We start from the raw sequence: 17,291 nt of genomic DNA on the forward strand, positions 1-17,291 counted from the left end.
TTAACTGGATTATTTGCAAATTAATCTAGTAAATCTAACTGAGCACAAAGGAAGAGAGGAAAGGCCTGTACACTGCCCTGCAAATCCAATCTTTCCTATGGGCTTTCTCGGTCATTGTAGCTATCCCTGTGTTCACTCTGCTATGTCTGCAGCACTGCACATTGCTACAAAGACCAACAAATGTTCATAGTTAAGGCTTGCAACAGGGCTGTGGTCAGAAAAATGGCTCTGTAAAATGGCCCACTGGTACTCTCCTTGGGTCTTCAGAGTCATTATTTGCTTCATGTACTGACATTTTTACTGTAGAACAAATACAGCTGTGCGACAGTAAGCTATATTCTAGTCTGCTTCATGCCTCACTGACAAAATTGCCTGGTGATGATACATGAAGGAGAACACACTTGGGCTTGATTCTGAGATCCCTAGATGAACTTACAGTGCTGACAGTTAAAAAAATGGTTTTGAGCAAGTGTGACATAGAAGCCATTGAAAGAGAAAGAGAATCAGTAAAAGACACTGACATTCTCTATTTTTACAGAGTCACTTTCCTGACTGGAACTGCACTTTAGAGACTCAACATTCAGCAAACAATTAGATCACATTCGAGCTGAATGAGAGATTCTGGCTGGATAAAGTCAAAAGACTGAGAAAAACTTTTCACACAGTAATGCACAGATCCACTTAGGAGGCTTTGAACATATGGACTGTATGTTCAAACCCAGCATGGGTAGTGATCCAACCAGAACAATGAATGAGAAAGTAGGTGTGCGGCTTGGTTAGACCTCTGATCAGTGCCACTCTTCCATGTCTGCTTCTTCTCATTCACTGTTACCACGGCACAAATGAAAACAACACGAGGGGAATGTCCAGGGGAGGTTTCCACACTGGATAGACCTCCATGCAAGAACACACCAGGAAGAAATGGTGACAGCAACTGGTTTTGATCTCGTGTAAAATTCACAAGCTATTGTACTATCATCTCTTAATCTTTTAGTGCCAGGATTGGGCTGTTCCTATAGCTAACATCAAGTGCTATAACAAAAACTCTAAATTTTGCTGTCACTGTGTTCAACTGCCAACATTGGCATAAAATGAATTAGTGCACACTACAAGGTCCATCAAAGCAAATACACTGCTAAGATAAGCTTGATGCTCTATTAGTTCCATCATAAGCCTAAATGAAAAGTTACCAGGTTCTGCATAAAGTTAAAAAACAACTAGGAAATCTGCTGTTACCTTTTGGATAAAGGGCACCTTCTCAAAATATACCAAATGGCACCAACCCTCTCAGCTCATGCACTGGGAAAATGTAATCCTTGGCAGCCTGAATCCATCCAGCATCAACAAATTAACAAATGATCTAACCATTTCTGATCAGTACCTTGGACTGGTATTTATTTTTCAGACTCCAAATTTTCCTGGGCATTAGCAAGCAAGATTTTTAAAGATGAACTTGGAGAATACATTAATGTCACTTCACTAGAGCTCAGGAAATGAATTCACACCAAGTAGTTATTTTATTTTAGCAGAGTTTTCTTGGACTGAATTCTTTCATTTCCTGTTTGCTACATTTCTGGCTGTGTGCCACTGAATTGTGGCCAAAGCAGTATGCCTGGTTTGGTGAACCAACAGCATTAGGATAAACTTTTTGTTTTCCTGAGCAGAAGGGGAGGGAGATGGCATGTAGCAAAGATATCAGTTCTCCTTCATATTAGCATAAAACACACAGGTTCAGGTCTGAGATCATAAGGATACAAAATGCTTAACCATGTAAAGCAACTCCATTCTCTTGGAAACACCAGAGAGATGCATTTATCCCTGTAAGAGTATCACGGGCTGCTATTTGTCTGTCATCATGGATCCAGCTCCCTCAAATACACTGCAGAGACTCAGTACATGCATGGTCAGGGTAGGGAGTGGGGGATGGCTGAAAAATGATGTTAAAGCAAATACATTCAAATGTTCTTCCAAGCTTTAACAAAGAGGATCTCTAGTGACACACAGGGAAAAGTTGAACTATGTTGCCCTCTGGGACTTACACTTTGGAAGCTTATAAAGCTTTGCCCATGCTATTCTCCTCATACATTACCAGGAGCCATACCAGTTACTTACTGAGTGCAATAAACACAGGAGAAAATGAAAAGATAATAGTTTAATGGTTCACTGGTATCTCTAATAACCTGCTGAATTTATTCCCTGTTGACTATACATCCTGATTGCCTGGTAAATAACAGCTAAGAGAACATGCAAGGTTTTATTAAGTGAGTACTAGGGGACTTCACTGGCTGCTGGAGTATCTAGGATAACACAAGTTAATTGCTATAAAAATGTAACAAGATCTACAATGGAAAAGAAAAACCACCACCACAGGTCAGGAAATACAAGTAATACTAGATACCCTCGGCCTTGACTAGGTACCTGGTACTATATATACCATGACATGTGGTGTAAATTACATTTACTCATTTCTCTACTCTGAAATCCCATAAATGCTGTAAAATGAGGCAGGCTTCTCCTGCTGGCGAGAATATTTAAGGCCTTGGAGCAGATGAGTGGAGTGACAGGTGGTACAAAAAAGCATTTAGCTCTCCACCCTCCTTGAGGAGTGAGCTCACCTCTGCAGTTGGCACACATGCACAGGAATGCAACCCAGTTTCCAGCTAGTATAATTCCACTATTGTACCTGTAAACACTCCTTAAAATCCCTAATTAAAGCTATGCTCACAGGAGAGGAAAAGGTATTTAAAAGACCTAGTCTTACCTTTTTGGAGCACTTGGTTGTGGTTTTAAGACAGCACTTCTTGTGACAAGCATACTTACATACTGTAACAATGAGAAAAAATTATACTTAGCACTTTACAGTATCTCCTGGCATGTTTGTGTAATAATCAGACTCCAGACACCCAAAGGGACAAAAGGTTTAACCCAGCAAAAAGAAACAGTTAAACCAAGTGACTGCATTCTGTTATTCTACTGTAAGAGTGCATCACGTAAGATCTTTTATGAAAGCTTGTAACGCACTGAATAGTCATTCTGAGCTATGTGTACAGGTTATGGTTATGAAGGAGGAGTGTATATATACAAAATTGTAACTGTACTTCAGCATCACCTCACAACAAGACAGCGAAGCAATCAGGCAAAGAGGAGCTACTTCCGCAGACATATGAGACTGGCTTCCAGCACCTAGACCGGGTGGGCAAAATACGCCCCACCGGCTGCGGGCCACGTGCTACTCCCGGAAGCAGCTGGCACCATGTCCCTGCGACCCCTTAGGGAGTGAGGCAGAGGGCTTCGTGTGCTGCCCTTGCCTGCAGGCACCGCCCCCCGCAGCTCCCATTGGCCAGGAACGGGGAACCGTGGCCAATGGGAGCTTTGGGGGAGGTACCCCCAGGCGAGGGCAGCCTGCTGTGGCCTCGGTGTGCGCCACTGCCACCCTGGAGCTGTTCCAGGTAAGGGACATCAGGCCGGAGCACGCACCCAACGCCCTGCCCTGGGCCCCCTCCTGCACCCCAACTCCTTCCCTGATCCCTCGTACACCCCCCACATCCCCTCTGCCCCAACCCCTTGCCCTGAGCCCCTTCCTGCACACCGCACCCCAACCCCCTGCCCCGGCCCTATAGTTATGGCCCTGCATGCAATTTCCCCACCCAGATGTGGCCTTCTTGACAAAAAGTTTGCCCATACCCTGATCTAGACATTGTCCAGCCCAGGAAAAAACAATGGGGAACCATCAAAGCAAATGGGAACAACTTGAAACTGAAAGGAAAACCCCATTCTACAGAAAGGGGGGAGTTTTCCCTAATTTGAATATCTATACTGACTGAAAAAACAAACTGCAAATCCTTTTCAAGTGGAAGTGGTTTGAACTGAAGATCATCCAGAACTTGAGAGATAGTTGTCTCAAGGCAGGAGGTTGTCCACAAACACTGGATCCTTCCTATAGCTGGGAAACTGTTTTAAAGCAATAGGTACCTCTTATTTGAAAAAGGGATTTTATCTGATATGAAAATGTGCAGCCCGAGGTTGCATCTTTCCATTTATTTTCCATGTAACTTGTATATGTTTGCTGTCCCATTACTATTTCATCTTTCAGTCTGGGGATTTTCTATACAAAGGCTCCCAAAGATACAGGGCAAGCAGTGACAGAATCCCTTATTGGACTGAGTGGACTCAAAATGTCACAGTTAGTAAAGCCACAATACAAGTTAATTAGCTAACTTTGTGCAAGGATTTGGTGTTTTGCACATTTTACAGCCTTCTGCTTGATATTTTGGACCTGATTTTTACAGCTAGTGTTGAGAGCAGTTAACCTAAGTGACTCCATCTTGTAAGTCTCTCTGTTCTGTATGTAGGGCACAGCACGTCTCAGAAAGATCACAAAGGCTGTGTTGAGACAGGAGGGTAAAACCACAAGGGTAAAACTACAAAAACAGGTAAAAGACTTAACTGTTAGCAACAACCTAATATGGAAAAGTCTCGACATAACTATTCGTTTAATAGCTAACATGCTGGGCATAGTCAAGTGTAATAGGTTAAAGATAAATAAATGACTTGCTTATTGGCTGGGGGGATACAGTGCACGAGGAATACATGCATTGCTAAAAGGTATATAGGTTCCTCAAAACCTAAAATCTGGGTCAGCTCCTGATTAGCAGAGGCCCACCACATTCAAGTGGTGTGGCGAATTGCGCAATAAAACTTTGGTCTGTTTTGGAACACTCAGAGAGTCTTGAATTCGTGTGCCTCAGCCTAGTAACGAACTGTGTGTATCCCAAAGGTATAATTCACAACACTAGATGCCAGCAATACACATAATATGCATTCACAAATGGCCACTTCTGCACTCAACATACCACTTGGGCCCAGAAATACCTTATTTGCATTCACAGCCCTAATAAATGACAATCAAAGCCTTTATTTTTAAAAGGTACAATAGTTAATGTTTTTTGGCGCAATTCCCAGGTTTGGAGGATTGGTTCAGAAGATATTCCACAAGTTTAGATGGTTCTCTGAAGCTACTCTAAATTATTAGATTTGGATCTGTTTGACTGGGTTGGAAATATCATCTGATTTCAGTTCTCCCTGTATCCAATTTTGTACTAAAATACCATGACAACAGTACTTCAGCCCTTCCTCTCCCATCCAAAAGCCACACTCACTTTTTAGAGCCATCAGAAAAATTAAAACAATGGACAAAACCCTCAGTTCTCTGAACTTTTTCTCATACCCACAAAGGTCCAACTGACTCCAATTTCAATACTCTAAACTGGATTAATTGGTGTCAGGCATATCAGGGCAACAGAAATTCTACAGACTGAAAAGGACCACGTTTCCCATGTGCCGAGACTATGTAACTGTAGCTTAGTATTCTTCCCTGCTAATACTTTTCTTACTCCTTTCACTGCCTTTATAAAGATCAAATTAACCGCTACATGACTAGCTTCAAGAGCCAGCAGTGGATTTGCAATTTTGTGTGAGATGCCCACACACAATTCCCACAGCTGGTGTCTCCCTTCTGCATTGTGTGCTGTACAGTGACCTTACTGGCTGATTTCGGGAGCACCCTAGATGGGTCCCCTGTTCTCATGGCCTCAGGATGTCATCGAAAGGAAGAGGAAAATATACAGGGGATCCTTAGGAGCACAATAGGTATCACCAGGAAAAGAACACAAGATAAGCAGAACAGTCCATGCTTACATTTACAAACAGAAGCCCTGTCCATTATCCAGATCAAGGAGGAGCAGTACTCGCAGTATGTGGGGATGCTGTACTGAGTTGCCTTAAAGATGTGACCATTATGCTCTTCCACCTAGGACAAAGTACAAGATTGACAATTCAGTGGCTCATGTGACAGAGAGCTGGATGCACAGCCTGCTGCAGAATGGGTGAATTAACTGTCAGCACTTGGAGCATTTCAACAGCCACAGCTTCGTTAGGAATGAATTCAGGACAGACCTTCACCACAGAATCTCCCAAAAGAGATGTGTGTTTCTGTCTGAGTCAGTGTATTATTTGCATTTTCTTTTCTGAAGCAATTTACTTGTAGATCTTTCACAACTAGCTGCCTAAGTCTGTGCCTGAATAAAATAAAACTGATACACAAATTGGTGTATAATGAGCTGCAGAGACAGAGTGAACAAGGAAATATTTCCCTTGAGTTTTGGTGACATGTCAAGCTGCGAGACTGAAACTCTAATGATTTAAGTGTGTTACCAGAGCACCAATTTGGAAATATCTCCTTGTTCCTGGCTCTTTTTACTTTGATGAGTCCAATCTTCAAACATTAGCAACCTGAATGGACATCAGAAAACTGTATTTGGACTCTGAAATCAGCATTCAAGTTCCTAAACAACTAACTGCCAATCTGAGCATTTGCAGCTGGGATACAGATATCTCATATATTTACTCACTTCTGTAAATTGCACTCTTTTATCAGAGGGGTAGCCGTGTTAGTCTGGATCTGTAAAAAGCAACAAAGAGTCCTGTGGCACCTTATAGCCTAAAGGTCTGTAAGATGCCACAAGACTCTTTGTGGGCTCTTTTAGTTACTAAACTGCAGTTCTGTTCCTTCTCCAGCAGATGGCTCCATTTCTAAATGCAATAAAAACATCATATTCCTTTGACTTGATGTTATAAGAATGGAATGCAACTTTCTGAATTTTACACTATGGACATCTAGGCACATACTAGCCTCTGCTGCATATTACAGACTGATACATTCCATTATTTGTTATAAGGCTAAGATTTTGTCGCCCATATTTTTAGTAAAAGTCAGGGATAGGTCATGGGCTATAATGAAAAATACACAGAAGCCCATGACCTGGTCCCTGACTTTTACTAAAACTATCCATGACAAAATGGTGAGCCTGGTCAGCTGTGTGCAGGCTGGGAGCTCCAGGGGCCCCCACTACTCCTGTGGGCTTGGAGCTCCAGGGTTCCCCCTCCACTGGCAGCTGTGAACTGTGGGGGTCCCCGCTGCCGCCTGTGGCGGCAGGGAGCTGCGGGCGGGGGGGGGGTGTCCACCTGACATCCTGGAGCTGCGGGGGTACCCGGCAGCTTCCAGGCTCCGCAGGCAGCAAGGGACCCTGCATCTCCCAGCCTGTACTGGCTGAAGTCATGGAGGTCTTTGGAAGTTATGGATTCCATGACTAAATCGCACCATTAATTATAAATTATATTGTTCCTTCTACTAGCCAATGAAATTAGAATTAGCAATAAAAGCAAAGCCAAAAAAGAGAGAAAGAGATAAAAGCAAAACTAGTTCATCTCATTAGTTTTCTTAGCACATTGTTAAATCTCTCTTCCAGTGAGATTTGTTCTTAGTAAGTTACAATGCTCAAATGTAGGCACAGTGATTGCTATCAGCATGATTCCTTTCTGACCATGCAGACTAATTCTTTAACACTAAAGCACAGAGATTTCAACTTACCACATCTGCTTCTTTTTTTCTTCTCTTTTTTCTCTCTGTTTTTGGCACCTAAGGTGTATTTAAAAGAGATTTAAAGATAATAATTAAATCAGAGAGTAATAGTTCAAGTTAAAGTCTGCTGAATTCTCTCAAATTTATCTTCCTTCCACTTCTTCCTATACTTCATCCTCAAATCCATATTCAGCAGCTATCTTGGATAAAATAACACTGCAGAAAGTGAATGGCTGCATAGCAGTATCAATCTTGACCTGCAACAACCCCTGCAATTCCAGGACCGAGCATCCCGCTCCACAGCTCTGCTGGTTCACTTCAATCCAGACCTACAGCAAGTTGGACATTCCACGTCCTTGACCACTCACAAAATTCTGCCAATGCACACTGTGACCTGCAGACACAGGCATTATGGGAAATATTTCAAATAACTGTCAGTGACTTAGGAGCCAAAATCCCATTTTCAAGTTGGTTGGGTGATTTTGAAAATTCAACCTTCATTGCATAAACTGCCTTGCTTCAGCTGAGAGCTCCGGGCTTTGAAAAACTGCACTACAGTGCTCACATCTGGTCCAAGCACTGTGGCCCACAAGAAACTTGCCCTGAGGACTGTAGATGAGCTGCAGCATGGGAGCCAGAAGAGAGGGGTTGGCTCTCCTCTCCAGAACAACTGGTGACCCCCGCCAGCCTGGCCTAAGAGCCATTAGTGGTTTTAATTGCAGGGTAGAAAGAGCAGGGAGTGAGGAACCTGTATGTGTGAATGGCAGTGTGGATGTGAGAGCAGGGTGTGCACTGTGGTAGGTTCTGGTTGCTCTGTGACCATCAGCTGGTTGCCGCACTGATCTGTAACCTGGACACCCTCACCTCCCCATACCATCCCCTGCAAAGGCTCTTCAGTGGCAGCCGAAGCTGAGAGGGAGTTGGGCAGGTGGTCACTGGGGGAGGGGCCGAGAGGCAGAATGAAGGAACACCTTTATTTTTAAGGCATTATTGCTTCCAGAAGTGGAGGCACTGGAAGGCTCTTGGTGAGGTCTAGTAAACTCTATACTATGTTCCTCTGCCTTTTCTCACCCTTGGATGATGAAAATAATCTCAAATCCACCAGAAAGTCCACATGACCCTCTACTACCCCCACACTTCCAGATGAGCAGAATAATTGTTCCATTTTTCAGAGGCTGCCAGCTGAACAACCGGAGGTGCAAAGCATTACACTTATTTTTACTGGAGGCCTGCAGCCTGCCTCATCCCCAAGGCTTCGCAGCAATGTGGCTGCCCACTTTGACAGTCTACAGCATCATCCCAGAGGTATGGTGAGAAGGAGGCAGACTGGTTCCCTGCATACCTTTCCAGCAGTGTAATCCAGAGGTTTGTATTCTGTCATATACTCATCAAGGAATACTTTAAAGGTGTTGACCCAAACTTTGACGGGTGATTCACTCCAATCCCTCTGCTCTTGCCTCATGGTTTTCTCCAGAATCTGCTCGAACAGGGCATACAGGTCTTTATACCGGATGCTCTTCCCATCATCCATCTTACAGAAACAAAAGGATCAGAAAAAGGACTTTAATAGGACAGATTTCCATATATTCAGAAAGTTGTTCCAGCTCTGACTGGCACACTTGGCCCTTGAATGTGGGTAAGTGCAAGAGTGTGATGAAAAAGCTAGTTTGTCCATGGTTATTTCACAGAACACACTGTACTGTGCAGTGGCTTGTTGGTGGATTGAACAGCAAAAGAGAGATCAACTGAGCAGGCTACCAGCTACATGAAGTGCTGAATCGCATGAAAGTGCTAGAGAATTTTTGTTAGTTTTGGGAAGTAACAAGCCTAATCTTGTAACATACAATGCAGATCTATACAGACACTCAAAGGGCAAAGACTTCCGAGTGTGTAGAAGTTCTGTCACTGGAATTTTAACATCAATGTTTCCAGCACTTTGGGTAGCTATAACAGTTTACTACCTCCCATTTAATTGTGCACATTCTAACCTATAATGTAGCTTTGGCTTCTCAGAAGCATATGATTGAGGTTTTGAGCAGTACAAGACGCACTGTAGGTTAGAATACTACCTGCACTACTGTGATAGGGGTTACATGCTGCTGAAGGTAGGGTTTATCAGGGAGTCATTACACCAGATTTACAATTTTACAGAACCAACAGCATTTGAGTAGATTGTACAAGTATCTCACTTTCAAGGCACCCAGACATAGCACACAGCTTATCGCGAGAGGAGCATATGTATTTCACTGAATGAACTTTTTAAATCTATAAAGTTTCTGCCCTCCTTTGAGTCTCCGCCACTATTTTAAGGTGCATTAAAGATGCTGTAGTTTGGTTTTGTTGTGGGAAACTAGGGCACCTTTCCTTCATTCTTCCTTGGTGTAAAGTTTTCTATGTGCTACTCTTCTAAACTGGTACTTGACATGACAGCACCTTTACTTACCGCCAAAGCTGATGAGTAAAAGCTAAAGATGTTTTGCCGGAATTCTTTTAATGCTTTCTTAAACACCACATCCACAAGTGTGTCCTTCTTACTGTCTTCATTATCCAGATCATTCATCTGGGAACCATAGAAAGAATTATAATATTCTATTTTATGCACCAGCACCACTTATTAAGGAGAAACTGCCCTCTTATAAGCAGATATTGATAGTTTATGAGAATACACTTTGATTTTTGCATTTAGACATTATTTCCTTGCCAGCCAGTTAGCCAATCAGACCAATGACTTCCTGAAGACCTTTCATTTTGTTCTGATGGTGCGGAACTAAAATAGCCAATTCACTGATCAGTTGTTTTCCTTTGGAGACCAAAGAGGAGTGTTTTCTCTCTCTCCCAGTATTAAAAAAAATGTATTGATTAAGTAAACCCTGCCCACCATATTGACTGTGAATAATACAATAACATGGGTAACTCTGGAAAATTATTTAGAATGGCTATAGTCAAGATTGCAGCTTTTGATCTAAAACTGTCATCTCAGTTGTGGTATAAATGTTGCCGCTGCTGCTCTTTTAAGAGGTTACCCTGATTACGTAATGTACAAGACAGCAGCACTTTATCTGTCTTTTGTTCTCTATTGTAGTTATGCTGAAATAAAAATGGCGGAGCGTACCTTTTTCAGGAGAAACTCATCCATACTTTTCAAGTCACCAGCACTGGTTATGATCTGCAGAGAGTCATTCTGCCACTGTACAGGCTCCAGTGCCAAGCTGCTGATCTTCACGCTGCGCTTACGCTTCACTTTGGGAGATGGCTCCTTGTTCTCCTTAAATTCCCTTCTATAGATGCCTGACAGCTCTGGACTCCTTGGGGGTGTCAGGTGATGTGGACCCAACTCTACAATTAAAAGTTAGGAAAGAGAAATACAGATTATGATTGTTTTTTGAGCACCCAGAAGCGCCATCGTGTTGTTAATTTCTTATACTTCTCATTATTAAAGCTTAAAATACTGCAATATTTAATCTCAGATATGTCTACACAAATAATAAAGATGATTTTCCCCAATGCCAGTACTGCAAGTTCCAGCCAGGACCTGAAAATCAAGCTGGAGTCTCTCTTTCACCACTACCACCAATTCTGTAATGGGAACTTAGAGAAGAATTCTGCTGATAAAGTACAAACCAGAAGAGAACCCAGCTCACTCTCTCTCCAAGCTGTACTGACGGTCATGATAGGGTAACAAGGAAAAGAAAAATCACTAAAGGTAGCAGATATTACTCTGAATATTCACAGGGAGTAGAGTAGGAAAGTGTCATATTTGTATATCACTTATCAGAGTGGAATCAACCTAGCCCCTTTGCCTGTTTCTTCCTCTGTCCAAGGGGGAGAACACCTGCCTATCTCAAAGTGGTGCAACGAGATTGTTAGCTATTTAGGTTGTACAGCATTTTCAAAATGGAACGTGCCAAATATTATTAGACAGGCATTTCCTGCAACTTATGGAGAAAACAGAAGCCCTACACAAGGAAGAACAAACAGCCATCTCTGTATCCTAATTCTGCTGTCTCCCACAGAGTCCAGAAAGAGGTGAGAGATTCTTAAGAGAAGAGAAAATGTTTTTCAGAAGCATTTTCTGCAGAGATCCCAGCACATTAAATAAGAAAATGAGAGAGAAAGTACTCAGAGCAGTAATGCAGCTCTTAGGCTCAGCTGGAATGGAAGGCTTAGTGGTGAGCTAGGCCAGGTCTACACTGCGACTTTAAATCGGTTTAATGGCCGATATACCGATTTAACGCTGTATCCGTTCACACGACGTCGTCATTAATATCGAGTTAAACGGCTCCTTAAATCGATTTCGGAACTCCTCCCAAACGAGAGGAGTAGCGCTAAATTCGATAGTGATAACTCGGATTAGGGTTCATGTGGACGGAAATCGACGTTATTGGCCTCCGGGCGGCATCCCAGAGTGCAGCACTGACCGCTCTGGACAGCAATCTGAACTCGGATGCAGCGGGCAGGTAAACAGGAAAAGCCCCGCGAACTTTTGAATTACATTTCCTGCTTGTCCAGCGTGGAGCTCTGATCAGCACGGCTGGCGATGCAGTCTCAAATCCAAAAAGAGCTCCAGCATGGACCGTACGGGAGATACTAGGTCTGATCGCTGTATGGGGAGACAAATCTGTTGTATCCAGCTCCGTTACAGAACACGAAATGCCAAAGCGTTTGAATAAAAAACTGCAGGATACACAGCGCTGCGTGACAAGCGTAACGGGAAGCCAGAGACTCAAATGGACGCTCATGAAGGGAGGGAGGGGGTACTGAGGACTCCAGCTATCCCACAGTCCACAGCAGTCTCTGAAAATTATTTGCATTATTGGCTGAGCTCCCAATGTCTGTAGGTTCAAACACAGTGTCTGGCGTGGTTCAGGGAACAGCTCCTCAGTTTATTTCCCCCCCCCACCACGTGAAAAAAAAAGGGAAAGATTGCTGTGCTATGGCGTTTGCTCAATGCACTCCGCGAAAAAGGCGCCAAAGGGTTGTCTGCTGCCTTCACAAAGGGAGGGGTGAGGCTGTACCCAGCACCACCCGGGGCAGTGTTTTCTGCCCCATCAGGCACTGTGCTCTCAACACGGAAGTGGGAACTATGGGATAGCTGAGGAACAGCTACCCACAGTGCACCGCTCCTGAAATCGATGGTAGCTTTGGACCATGGACGCAAACAATCGATTTCGGGATCCCACTGTGGACGCGCTAAACCGATTTTATTAGATCTGTTTTGTAATATCAGTTTAAGCTAATTCGAAATAATCGTGCAGTGTAGACGTACCCCTAGTCATCAAATTTGATGTGTGTGACCTTTCTAGAGAGACAGGTCCAAAGCTAGCTAGAGCTGAATTTATTTCCTTCCAGATGCTTGAATTTATTTTAAAACAACAATACCACATTTAGAGTTTTCTTCCCTTAAATCACTGATACATGTATTTATAAACCAAAGTTTCTTGTTTATGACATTGTTTTGACTAGTTAGCCTAAATTTTTTTTAAAGTAATCAATGTGTTTCCTGTCTTCAATCTTGCACCCATGCGCTCACCTCACCTACTCAGGAAAATTCTCTAATTCTGCAGTGAAAACTAGCATCCACTCTAATTCCATCACTCCAATATATAAACTCATTCATTCACTAACAAGAATTTAATTATACATTTTGAAGTTTTTCTTGATAAAGGAGAGCTTGTCCAACTCTGCTACAAACGTCAACATGGAAGCTGTAAAATCTCTGCTTGAATATAAGAGTCTCTAGATGTATTTACACCAATTAAATGAACTTCATATTACTACATCATTATTTAACTCTTACTGCTCAGTTTCAAAATGGTTATTATGGTCTGTATCTCCAAGAGGTTATATCTAGTACAACTTTGCAGACCCCTCAAAACACCTGAAAATAGCTTGGCAAAATTGCCACATATCCCTCCCCCCACATTTACCTTCACCAAGCTGGAGGCCAGGAGTCACCTCTACGTTTGGTTCCTCTTGCTCTGTATATAGCTCAAGCAGCTCAGACTGGGTCGTAAGCTTCTCTCTGGGTGTTTTCTTGTCTCCCTGTTTCCCTTTCACCCAGAATCTCATCTTGGCTCTCTGAGGCCTGTAAATAGGTGAGAAAAGAGAAATTGCTTCAATTCAGATGATTTCCATTTTTTTTCAAATCTAACTGATTCCCATGCACCTTCGTCACTTCTAACACCAACAAAACCTGTACAACTGCATTTTGGAACATGGATCTATTTCACTGTTGGGAAATGTAGGCAAAAAAGAAAAGCACTAGCTGGTGTCTAGTTTGGATAAAGCTGGGCTTTCTCTGATGGAGAAAAGGATAAAGTCAACATACGGCCCACTCAGAATGACTCTGTAATCCAGTCTGAAACTGACTCTGGAACTGTGTGTCTTGGATTTCAACACTACAGTTAGCACTGAAATACACTTCAGAATTCTATTTGCCACTGTTTCTCAATGATAATTTATCCTTAGATAAGTCTACATTGCTTAAGTTAATACTGGATACTGAACTTACATTAAATATGTATTTTCATTCAGTGTTAAAGGGAGTTTGGAAAGAATTCTGTATAGAGTGATTAAATTGTACTTCTTTACCGAGATGTGGATCTTACACTGTAATGTTCATTCAGTTTCATTGTGCATTCTTCCCTGTTTCCTTGATTGACACAACACAGTGATTCTCACACAATGTTCTATTTCTACCCAGGCCTGTGATTTGTTCAGATTTTTGTAGTTAGTTTTAAGGGCCACATTTTCAAAAACACACACTTAGGTGGCATGAACCGTCACAAATGAAATACAGGGAAACTGCAAGTTACTTTGACAACTGGATGGTTTTGCACAGACAATTTGGTACCCATTTTTGAAAATGAAGGCCCATATATCTTGCTACATAAGGGTTCTTGGTTTTATTATCCCATTCTTTTGTAATATGAAATAAAACTTTTATCTAACAAAAATCTCAATCCTTAGGTTTAACCTTCAAAGGAATTCTTGAAAAGACAGAATGAAAATCCAGTGAATGGGTAGTTGCCCTAATGTCTGAAGGGAATCAAATATGACATGGGTTAGACTCATTCTCTCCCATCATTTCAGCTCTCCCCCCATCAGGTATATATTTCATACCTTCCGTCGGCAGGCAGATTCTTCTGAACAGTTGCCAGCTTCCCAATCTCACCCTGAGACATTGTTTTATGAAGCTTTGTTTGGCCTTCACTTGATGTGAAACGCTGCAATGTCTGCAACAATTACAAGTATAAAAATACTTTAAAATCGAGAGACTAGTTAGCATTGCAGGTGACACAGACCTCCTAGAACAATTTGAGATTTCAGCTGCTACACACAAAAAATTGAAAATGTTATATGCAATCATTAAAATGTGAACTGATTTCTCTTTGGTTGTCAAAAAATTAACAATTGGGTAAAACCTAAATGGATAGGCCTGGTCCAACCTATTGATGATCCACTTACAGGCAACAAGAAACCTTAATGCCTCCAAGAAGAGCAGAACATTTTAAGTACAGCAAAACATACATACTGGCTTCAGCACTGTATTTAACTACATATTTTCACACACGATTAACAAAACAACTCCTTTCCAAAGGAGCATCCCTTAAACTAGATTTAGCAATGGATATTTTGCTTCACGCAAACCCACAGTTGTCCACATTATAAAGCAACCAAAAATGTTCAGCCACTTGGAACACTAAACTGACTGATCAATCCAACTCTTCCTTTTAGAAGAGGGATGTCTATAACAGAATTTCCAACAGATACTCCCAGATAACAATGAAATTGTCAATAGAGCCAACGTATGAGGGTACCCTATAAGATATGAATACATCCTCCTCAGTATTCAAGTTTTGGTGTGAATTCAACTCTGTAGAAGACTAAAAAAAATTTTGATTTGTCCAAAGTGCTAGCACTGACCTGCTAAAATGAAGATACACCATTTAGGAGGAGGTAATATAAAGAAATTACATATGCTATGTTCAATCATTAACAGCACAATTCATAGTTCTTTCAACAGCTTATAATGCTGTGGGTACATTTTGAAGTGTGAATGGATTTAAATCACACAGCTCATTAAATTCAATAAGAGTTCCATGAACAATACTGTAGGCAAAGCTTTGAAAATATATGCTTTCTTGGGTTAAGTCTATTTGATTTTAAGTATTGCCTTATTTTGATTATTTCTCAATATTACAATATTACAGAGATGGTATTTTCTTAATCTCCCTTGCACGTTATAATAGAGAGGCTGTTTTCACAATGTTTTGTCGAATTTGGTTTGAAAAAAAGCAATGGTTATGGTTCTAAAAAGTTGTTCAATATGTCTTGAGGCAGTCAGTGAAGGTTGGTAATTTAATTCTAATCTATGTACTTTCATAGACCCATCACTGTAGTGTCCAAGAACAAATAATTAAAAATTAGAAATATATAATAAATATATTTTCCTGCCCCGGCTATAGGAGGAAATGGTTTGATTAGTTGATAGTATTTTTTGTTTGTTTCTTCTCTTCTAAAAGAAAAAAACCTGGTGAAAGTTGTGACTTTAAGTAGATCCTCTTTCATTTGGCATGTGAAGCTATACATGCATGATATTCCTGAAGCAGCAGGAGAAGAGATTTGGCCATATTAAACAAGAAGATTAGCTGAAGAGGGTCTGTTTAATCATCCCGCTTCTGCAAATACTGATGAGATTTGATGACTCCATCAATGTGACTACTAAAAGAAAACTGCAGCCATTTCTCTCAGCAGAGCAGCCTGAAAGATCATAGGGTGAGAAACATTTCTTGACATGTTAAAAATGTCAGGTCATTATGCAACTATTTTCTGCTAAAATTGGGGTTTCTGAACCTGATTCCTGGTTGTGACCATCTTACTGAAAACATCACATTTGGCACAAACACCACGGGAGCTGGAAGTCAGACTTTTTCTAAAACCAGATTGTGTTACAACTAAAAAGCCATTGATGGTTCATGCTCACAGAACCTTTACAGGAGTGTCACCTTTTCCAGCAAGATGAGTGTTATGAGGCACTGTGATGCATGTCAAGGAGTGTGATCTCTTTCTGTTCTATACAACTGTTTTTTTAAAATGAAAACACTATGATCAGCTGAACATGGTGACTTATGTTTAATGCATTGCTTTCAATATAACCATTTTTTCCACTGTACCCATGAGTAATCTATATTTAAAAAGGTTTAAACCAAAATTACATAAAATATGGATTCCAGGAGAACAACAATCACCGTGTAATGAAAAACCTGTTACTGTCGAAGAGCCTATTTCATTTCTTTTACGTATGTTGTCTTCCAGACATTTAAAGTGTTTTATCTCTTTCAGCCAGCAGATGGTAGCATATGCAGAGCACTACCAACACTGAAATTAGCTGCATAATAATCTAAGTTCGTGGATTTTCTCCAACAAAGGTCAGCTGTGCAGCACTGAGGCTCAGAATAAGATCCCAATCTCCTTCCAGTATTTTGATTAGTCTATTTGTGTTGTGTTAAAGATATATTTTAAATATCTCAAAAAACTAGAAAAAAAAATCTTTCATATTGAAATGATAGTAGCTGTTCACGTAGATATATGGATACAATGAAATACCTATTTCAGTAACTGATACCTCAGATGCTCAAGAAAGTAGGTACAGTTTGTACAAACCTCTCAGTTTAAAAATAAGCCTGTTAAAATATTTGTCTCAATGATTGCAGTTTGACTAAGTGGATTCAACTCTATTTTGTGATCACTTATCTTTATCCACAGAAACTTCTTAGCTCTGATGTGTGTAAAAATAAGACGTTATAGGGGAATTTCTCAACAGTGCACTTCTGTGTTTTGGGATCTTTCTGGTACTGCACTTTGCAAA

General features: G+C 41.3%; 1 protein-coding gene across 5 annotated transcripts in view; it reads right to left on the reverse strand.

Moving 5' to 3' along the window:
• Positions 1-17,291, reverse strand: part of MYO9A (myosin IXA) — a 451,053-nt gene that overhangs the window by 18,413 nt on the left and 415,349 nt on the right. For all 5 annotated transcript variants that reach the window (XM_032791130.2, XM_032791129.2, XM_032791131.2 and 2 more), the window contains 8 exons: positions 14,543-14,655; positions 13,348-13,505; positions 10,533-10,756; positions 9,864-9,980; positions 8,763-8,951; positions 7,430-7,477; positions 5,698-5,809; positions 2,762-2,823 (listed from right to left, as the gene is read on the reverse strand). In XM_032791130.2, the coding sequence (XP_032647021.1) occupies positions 2,762-2,823; positions 5,698-5,809; positions 7,430-7,477; positions 8,763-8,951; positions 9,864-9,980; positions 10,533-10,756; positions 13,348-13,505; positions 14,543-14,655 (1,023 nt within the window). The remainder of the gene's footprint in view (positions 1-2,761; positions 2,824-5,697; positions 5,810-7,429; positions 7,478-8,762; positions 8,952-9,863; positions 9,981-10,532; positions 10,757-13,347; positions 13,506-14,542; positions 14,656-17,291) is intronic.

The sequence above is a fragment of the Chelonoidis abingdonii genome, chromosome 9, assembly GCF_003597395.2.
Source record: "Chelonoidis abingdonii isolate Lonesome George chromosome 9, CheloAbing_2.0, whole genome shotgun sequence".
Lineage (NCBI taxonomy): Eukaryota > Metazoa > Chordata > Testudines > Testudinidae > Chelonoidis > Chelonoidis abingdonii.